General features: G+C 47.2%; 1 protein-coding gene across 1 annotated transcript in view; it reads left to right on the plus strand.

Moving 5' to 3' along the window:
* The first annotated feature begins 647 nt into the window (after positions 1-647).
* The window catches only part of GATA5 (GATA binding protein 5), a 16926-nt gene continuing 8259 nt past the window's right edge, over positions 648-9314 (plus strand). The window contains exon 1 of the mRNA XM_026862301.1: positions 648-755. Within this exon, the coding sequence (XP_026718102.1) occupies positions 648-755 (108 nt within the window). The remainder of the gene's footprint in view (positions 756-9314) is intronic.

Here is a 9314-nt window from a genome sequence, read left to right on the forward strand (position 1 = left end):
CCTTGGCTGAGGCTTCTGACACACAGGAGATGGGGATAAATAACTTTTTCCTTGCACAAGTCTGAGAGCACCAAGGTGCCGTGATGCTCTCTGGGAATTTGGCCTTTCATCCTTGCTCCGGTTTTAGGAAAAGGCTAGCTGGGGGGAGGTTGGAACGTCGGGGACAGGAGGTCCTCCTTGTGCCTGGGGAAGTGGTGATATCAAGGGTTTTCACTGCTTGATGGACTCAGGGTGCTGCTGGGGAAATGAGAGACCAGATCCGAGTCCAAAAGGATAAGAGAAAAACCTCCCTGGGCCCCAGAGGCAGCTATGCAGAGCAGGCAAGAGCCGTTTGGGCTCTGGTCCATCTCATCTCACTTACCCATCCAGAACAAGTCCCTCTGAGCCCAAGCTAAGGTTAATTAGCAAAGCAAATGTGGGCACATTTCCATTCTCGGTGCCTGGGCTGTTTTACATAAAGCCCACGGGTATTTCTCAGCTTGGCCCAAATCAGCACCTCTCGGGAGCCCTCTTCTCTCCCAGCAAAAGCGCCTGTTTTGGAGCAAGAGAAGAGGAAAGACACACCGAAAGCATTATGCACCACGTATCGCTGGGCTACATGTGTTCTGTGATTGCAACAGTCATGAATAAGGTATGAGAAATTGGACATGATATTGCATTTCCTGCTCATGCATCTGTCGGATAAGCTGTTTGGAGCCTGCCGCTCCAGCCGGAGATTGTTTCTTTCCTACATCATGGTAGTCACGGTGTCTCTGGTCAGTTGGGCTATGTTATGTCTGGTAAGGGGAGGAAGGGAAAGAAAAGCAAAAAAAGAGGGACATGTTGGAGACAAAAGCGCTTAAGCCTGGACACGTCTGTGAGCATGTGTGTGACACATTCATGGGCTGCTTAGTCAGAAGCGGGGATGCAAAATCTGTGCCCCCAGTCGCACTCAGCAAATCAAAGGGTGGAAGAAAGAAGGAATTCCTCAGCTCTGGCTACGCCTGCAGATCTTGCCCAAATGTTGCTGGCGTGGCGCTTCCCCTCCAGGCGGCAGGGCTCGGAGGAGCTGCCAGCAAATCTGGGGTGCAGACCAGCTCCTGCTGCGGATTTCACATCTCCAGTGCCCCCCAAACCCGCACTGTGGGAACCTGGCGGCGGTACTGAGCGGTGGGAGGACAGGAGGGCTGCAAGTAGGTCCTCAACGCTGACGAAAGCGAATTCATCGCTGGTCAGGAGAGCTCCAGGCTTCGCCCCTCTGCACAGTGTCTGGCCAGGAAGCACATGGCAGCGGAGGGGAGAGGAAGCACCATCAGGCTTTGGGCATGGGTGAGTTTTGGGGTGAGTGGGATGTGAGGGGGCAGCAGGAGGGAGCAGAGCTCCACCTCCAGCAGAGGCTCAGCTGGCAGCAGCAGCCCTGGTGTCCCCTGCGTCCCCAGTGCCACCACACCCAAATCTCCTCCTGGCTCCATCGGGGTATGTCAGGGGGTGTCGGCCCCTCCCTATCTCCCCTTGCACCTTTTTGCTTTGCATACAGAGGCTGAAATATAGATTAGAATCTCACCTCTGCCATATAAACCCAGGGGACCTCTTTAAAACCTTTCCCAATGACTCTGCTCTCTCACAGTGATGCACCAGAGGGTGTTTTGATAAACTGATTGTATCCACAGCTCAAGTGGATGGGAGTTTCTGGATAAAGTCCAGGGATTTTCTGCTCCATTTGACATCTCCCACACAGACTCCTCCCCTTCTTTCCAAACAGAAGTGTTATTTTCCTTCTCTTTCCTTACCTTTTATTTCCAGAGGGAACCAAGATATGAGATAGGAAGGAACACAAATGAACAAACAAACAAAAAGCCAAGAGAATTTTTTTTTTTAATTGAATCATGCAGAAAAAGGCCCACTCCTTTCAAACAGAACTGAACAGCCAAATTCTGAGAAAATGGGACTTAATGGGAAAAGAGCGTGGAACAAAACAGATTTTGCTTCGTTGAAGATCTTCTGCAGGAACACCTGTGACTTCTCCAGCAGCCCCGCTCCTGTGCCGCTTGCCCCGAGCGCAGGGCCAGAGCCAGAGCGCTTGGCCAGAGCCCAGTCCTCATCTCCATCCTCAGGATTGCCCTTCACGGAGAACTCACCATGCCCCCACCATAAACAGTGCGTTAACCTTATATTAATATAGGGGTTGGTTAATATTTTGATTTAAATGGTGTCTCTGGGCTCTTCATTACTTGACTGCTCGGTTGGAAGCACCAATAAATATTTTGCATTTTAGCAAAAAAACGAGAGAGGAAACATATTAATTGCATCCCTGATGTCATGTCCATGGATCAATAATTCCTGTTCCTTGGGAGACCCAGACATCTCCAGCTATTTCCCCAGCAGTCATCTCTTTCTGTTGCACCGGAGCCATCCTCTCAAGGGCTCTCCTCTCACTGTGGACTTTCCAGAATGATAAATTGATTATGACTTGCACTAAAACCAGTGCACTTCAATATGAGGTCTGTCACAATCATAGATGAATGAGGTATCTGGATAAACACAGTGAAAACTTGTTTTGTTGAAGCCATTTATAACACACAAGTATGCCAGGATTAGGCCAGTTGTAATACAACAGGCCAGGACAACAATGATTAGGCATGAAATTGAACGATGGTAAATGTTTTAATGCAATGGTTTATACAAGAAATAGTATTAAAAAAAAAATCACACAAGCACGTTACCTGAATGATAAATGAAAACAGAGCCTCAAATAATAATAACAATGTAAAACAATTTGTGAAGCCTTTTCTAAGCAGCACCCTGGTTAGATTCCAAAGAAAATACATGCAAAAAATATTCAAAATCCCATGCGTTACATTGACTTTGGCCTGCTCCCAGCTCTTGGGTATAAAGTTTTCTCCCAAAGTTTTGCAAGTAAAACAAGTTCTTTGAATGAGGGCCTGATCCTGCCAGCTGCTGAGCATTCTCTGTTCCTACTGAGGTCATTGACGTCTGTGGTTTGTGGGAAAGATCTAATGCATAGGTCAAAAAATATCATCCAATAACGAAATCCATCATATCAAACACACACACAAAAAAATATGAAACTTTCAGGATCCACCCCTCAGTTGTGTAATTTTTTTTTTGGTTGGTTTTTTTTTTTATGAAAAATATCAGAGATTTCGATACTTAAGTCAGTGCTGGAAACCGTTCCTGCATCTGAAAGACTGGCCATGAGGCCCGCGTAACTGGACAGCTGCTCTCAAGGTTAGGGCCAAACCCTCCTTGCTCCACTTGTGGGAGCAGCCTGATGCTTGGAAGCCGCTTCTGGAAATGCTCCTGCACACGAGCAGCCCCTTCGCCTCCGAGCACGGTGCAGGATTGGGCTCTGAGCCCTTAATCCCCGCGGTAAGAAGTGGAACACTGCACACAAGATGTAGCAACAAAACAGATTTAGTTCAAGGTTAGTCTCAAGAACCCTTATCTGATCACTGACAGTAATTTATCACGCAGAACCCATCATTAGTGTCAAGCTGTTTTATTACCCACTAACTTAACACTGTTTTACCAAGAGTCAAGTGTGATGTCACTCATGTTAAAGTAATTTACAGCTAATAGATATGAGGTAGGAGTCAATGTTGGCTTGCTGAGTTCCTTTCATACTCGGTGCTAGCTCCTTTCATTTTTGCTCAATAAACAAATGAGAGAGCAAGGAGAGGTGGCAATAAAGGGAAAACCAGCCACAACATGTGTGTGTGTGTGTGTGCCCATGCAGTCACAGAGGACCTTTAAAATTTCGCAGCATTTTTTCACTTCAAATACAAGAATTCATCCAAATACATGAGCTCTGATAATGCAGAGTTGAAATGGCCAATAAGATTTAAGAGACAATAACAAATAATCTGGTTTGTGGGACAAGAAAAGTGTGATGCTCTGGTCATGTGGAAGCTCCAGCACATCAGCAGATGGGGAATCCCTCCTGGAGTCACATCATGTACCCCCAAAATCTATGAAATCTCTCTCACCAGGGAAAAAAAAAAAAAAAAAAAAAAAAAAAAAAAAAAGCGAGCTCGTGCTGATTTGAAATTCCGTTTTCAGTGGTCTTAGTTTTCAGGGTGAGAGTTCCCTTCATTTAGAACATGAAGAGAAGTTACAGAAACCTTGATAGTGAGTTTTGTTAGAAAAAATGGAGACGGTTGTGTATGAACATTGTTTTCCTTCTCTGCCTTCCCCGTCTCTCCAGCCAATTCTATTCAGTCTTGAGGTCAACCCCAGTGCAGGCTGTGTTTATAAGAGAATACATTTCCCATTTCCAAGCACTTGCCATCTCCTCTAATGAATCCTCCTGCTGACGTCTCCAGGATCCATATTCTTAGCCTGCTAGACATTCAGAGATAATCCTGACTAATGTGTATATATTCAAAGAGGTTTATTGTGGAGAATTGTACATTTGGGATAAGGGAAAGGGCATCCTATATCAGTTCACCTCTCCAATTTTATACCCATTAAAAACATTTTAAATCACTGTATCTGCTCTTATTTCCCCTGGAAGTTCCTAAACTCTGGGCTGTTTGCACGGTGACTTCAAATGGTCCAGGAGGTGTTACCCTTCAAGACACTGCAGAAAAGCCAGAAAAGGTATCTAGGGATTAAATTTTAACAGTTCTTGGGATCTCAGGTAAATATCTTGCTCTGACAACACACCTGGACTGTAAATCATCGGAGCATCACTTTTGTCAGGCCTGTCAATAACTGTCCTGGTCTGTAAATTCTGTTTGATCAAGCAACTGTTGGAAACACACGATTTCAATAGTGACCTCAGCTTCAACCCACACCGCCGATTGTATGCAGATTGGCCAACGTCCCCTGAAAGGAAGACCCCCGACACTTGGCTGCGGGAAGGGGCCAGCTGACCAGATGTGGGGCTGAAGGTTTGGAAAAGCTGGACAATGGCTAAACTCTACCTAAAGATTGGCCTGGGAACAGTCAGATGGGATATACATGCTCATAATTTTCCTCCCTTACATGGGGAACTGAATAAAGGCTTGCCAGGACTTCTGCTTCTGCATATCTTCGCTCACTTAAAATTGTTCCAGTGGTTCCTTAAAACACATGGCTTTGCTCAGCTTGCTTCTGCGAAATCTCAAGAGTGAGCGGGAGATTGCAAGTGGCCCATTGCCGCATCCTCCCCCATCCGCTGCTCAGGACTAGTGGGTTTCCACTGTGTTGGGAGAAAGCAGCTGGGTAGTACCAGCTATGGCTTGTGCCTAAAACTGACGTGGTGCAAAGCTCAGGGTTCTGGCTTAACTCTGTATTCGCAAGTCTGGAGAAGTAGGAAAAAGCTCTCCCTTCCTTCTCCCCAACTCCAGAGCATTCAACCAGGAAAGCCACCGTATCTCCTGGGTAGCTGGGGTGCCCAGAGAGAGAAAGAAGTGCTTTGCTTCCCTCTCTGGCCAATCCAGCTGCCTCTGCACCTCTCCCTCTCCATACCACCTTTCCAACTAATTGGAGCCATGTTTTCATGCCAAAGCAGATGAAAAATGCAGCCACTGAGGGCTGAGAGGTTGCTGAGAAGGTGAAAAATGAGGCTAGGGGAGGTCAGAGATGCAGCCGAAAAGACTGAGAGAACTAGGAAGGGGAGTTTCATGAGGTGGAGGAGAAGATTTGCTGACCCAAGGCAGTTCAGATGCGGCAGAGAAGCTGTGGAAGGAAAGCACAGCCTGCAAAGGCAGTGAGAGAAGGCAGGAAAAATATTGGGCACGGGGTATTAAAATTAAGCTTAGCAAAGCAATGCAGGGAACATTAAATTTAGTTCTAGTAGATAGGAAATGCTGCACCACTCATTTGTCACATCCTTTCAGTAACTTGCTTATGAGAAGCCGTAGTGCCATTTCTCCCTCACGGAAGATTATTTTTAGACACATAATATATATGAGGAGAGAGGTGCAAAATTAAAATTAGCCCATAATGCAGATAGTGTCCCGAATTCATCCCTAGGGCATCTGTGTTAACTTCGGTGGAAGACTTCCACCAGAGATTAATTCAGACCTGTATATGTAAGTGCACATCTGTGTAATGCTGAGGTTTGAGTCAATAACTTCACACCAAGTCAGTAATGGGAAAAAGAAGTGTTTCTAGGTATAGATACCAAAGTTAAGCAGACAACAAGCATTAATATCACAACTGCATTTGGGCAGAAATTTTATAGGATGTGAAAGTCTGTCCCTGTTATTGCAGAGTTAAATAAAACTGCAGTAAGTAAAATGAGGAGTCATGGTTTGGGACTGTGCTGCCTCCTGGGCCTTCAGAATCAAATCTGTGCAGTCTCCTGGTTTAAAAAAAAAAAAAAAATCAGAATTCTGCAACCCTTCAGACCTTGGAAGAAGAAACCATCTTCCATGCAGCCAGATTCTCAAGTGGTTGAGTTTACTAAATGCTCAACATATTACTATTCTCTTTTTAAGTCCAAAATTTCTTGCCTCCATCTACTCTGTACACACATATAATGGTTAAAAAAAAAAAAAAGGGATCTGGATTCAGAACAGCTATAAAAAGCCCAACTGGTTTATCCCACTGCAACACAGGTTCCTCCTGTCCTGAAGCTACACGCCAAAGAGGGCAGGCGGGCCCGCTCACAGGTAACAGTCCTCCAAACCCTTCCCACACTTCCCTCCAAGCGAGCAAGGACAAAGAATCAGGAATGTCTCCAGATGGTGAAGGGGCTACAGAAACCATGAGAATAGTAACACAGGTACAGCCTTGCTGCAGGGAGGGTTATGTAGGGGGGTAAATGATCCCAGAAGGTGTAGCTCTACCCTTTGGGTAATTTTGGAAGACGTACCTCCAAAAGAGACCCACGTTCAGTAGCCACAGACCATCCAAAAGCTGTAAACCAACTACTATAGTAAGTGAATGCTCTCTCATTTTCCAGATACAGGTTTTGATGTATTAAATAAAAAACAAAACAAAACAAAACAAAAAACTTTCCACCAAGAAAGCTGGTTGGGAAACTATCCAACTGGGAAGCAGGGGGCAGACAACTTCTTGGTCTCCCACTTCCCTCCCAGGTACGTGAAGCCAGTCATGCTTCCTGAAAGTCACGGCACTCCTAAAGACTAACGAATCTGAGGGTCTCCATGTTTGTCAACTGGATTTCTCTTTTTTAATCCTTCAGATGTCCCCATTTCCAGTTTCTTCTCGGCAGCCCACATCGCAAAGCGCTTTGTTTATGAGAACACTGCTGTTGATACTAGATCTCATGACTCTAGAGTCTGAAGCTTTAAGGAAAAACACCCAGTATCACAGGACTTGAAATGAAAAAATGATCTCATCCCCTAGAGATGTCCAGCTGAGAGATTCCACTTTATGAGAACACTCTAGAAAGGTCTCCAAATGGCTTGGGCACCAGCGTCCCATCTCCCAACATTTAGCAGTAACATAATGGTCCCAATTTCCTTCCCTGGCAGGGGAAGAGCAAGATCTTTTTGCACATTTCTCCCAACCAAGCAACAACCAGGTTACATCATGACTTTGGTGGCCGAAGCTCCTCGCTTTCCTCCCTCCCCCACCCCAGGAACAATGGCTAACTGTTCTTTTTCCATCTATAAATTTGTCTGAGTTAACAGTTCCCAAGATCTGGCAGCAAGCTGGAGCTGGGAGTGAGCTGAGAGATAGGAGAGTGACAGTCTGAAATGAAACACAGAGCTGCTGGGCCTGCAGCCGTCAGACAGGAGCCTGGCTCCCTCCCTTAAAGATTAGCGAGACTCCTTCGCTGGAGCCCTCCGCATTCCCCAAAATCCTAGCAACAAAGTGCTGTCTCTCAGCCGCCAATGAATCATGTGAATTTAACCTTTCACCTGGCCACAAGGAGGTTAATATACCAAAATAGCCTTTTTTTTTTTTGTCTTCCCTTTTTCTTTCCCCATTTATTGCCTGTAATGCAGCGGGGAGCATGGTGGAAACCCCGCGTAGCTGGAGAGGCTCTGGAAGTGGTTTCATATCGGAGCTCTTTGCTCGCTGGCCTCTGCCGGGATGGGGTTGGCATTGCCAGCATCAGCCCACCAGCTCAGCGCATACGGGCTCAACTTTATTCAGGGGAATATTTTCCATTTCACAGTACAGAAGATTTTTGCTCTCACTGCCTGGCCGGTGGCTCGCTGTGCCCTCCGGCTTCAACCCCACAAGCATTTACACGCACAAGCAGTTGTACACACAAGGCATCCCCCAGCGTGCCCACACGGCCCGAGTCACTCATTGAGCTCCTGCCCGTGGCAAAACTCCTGGAGAACTTCCCAGCTGGGGTCAGATCCTCACCCCCTGAGAGGTGCGGAGCCCCTCCTGGGGCTGGATATCCTGTCTGGGCTGGACGTCCTCGTCCTTTGGGCTCGGGGCAAATGTGGAGCCCTCAGAGTCCCCTGCGTCAAATAAATCTGGAAACCACAGTTTGCCCATCACAAAAAAAAAAAAAAAAAAAAAAGGGAGGGGTACTCCCAGGAGCGGGTGCTGCAGCCCCGGCCTGGCCCACTGGCCCTGCCACTCTCAGCCTGGGGATTTCATGACTGCTCTGAAACGGGGAGCTTTCTGTTAAATCGGTCTGGAAAGAAAATAAATTTTAAGCGATTGGGGCCAAAATCCCACAAGCAAAGTTTGTGTTTAGGAGGCATGTGCCAAGTTACCCATCTTAGGGGGACACACGTTGCCATCTGCATTTTGTACCCTCAAATATTGAAGGAAGTGGGGTGATTTTTGTAGCCGTTGTTGGCTCATGAGTGGCTGGAGGAACGGCTAAGACTGAAGCATCCCCATAAAACGGGTCCATAGGGGACAGCAGGCAACATCAGCTCTACGGGACCTCTTTTATTTTCCATGCCAGTGAAATCTTTACGGGCTAAAGGAAGAAAACTGGATTTCAAAGAGGAGGAAAGATTTTAAATAGTTCCCCCCACTCTGTCACATCCCCCCGTCCTGAGAGCCACTGCCACATGCATATAACAGGAGATAAATAATTTTTGGCGGAGCCCGCTGTTTATTTAACCCTTTTGAGACACTCTGGCATCCCCTCACTCCTCCAAGCACAAAACCCTGCTGCCGCTGCCTGGCTGGGCTGGGGCCTCCCCCAGCCCTAGCTGTGTCCATCCCTTCTCTCTTCTCTCCGGTGCTGCCCTACGAATCAGCCCGGCCTCGGCCGCGGGAGGTACCTGAGCTCGGTCCCTGGGCAGGGGCCAACCCACCCCCTGGAGACGGGGTAGGAAGAGGCTGGGGGGGAGGATGAAGGGATGGAGGGATGCGGACCAGGGGATGGGGACCGAGGATGCGGACCGGGAGTTGCAGACCGGGGAATAAAGATCCCCGCC

Source organism: Athene cunicularia (assembly GCF_003259725.1).
Source record: "Athene cunicularia isolate RWA chromosome 20 unlocalized genomic scaffold, athCun1 chr20_part1, whole genome shotgun sequence".
NCBI lineage: Eukaryota > Metazoa > Chordata > Aves > Strigiformes > Strigidae > Athene > Athene cunicularia.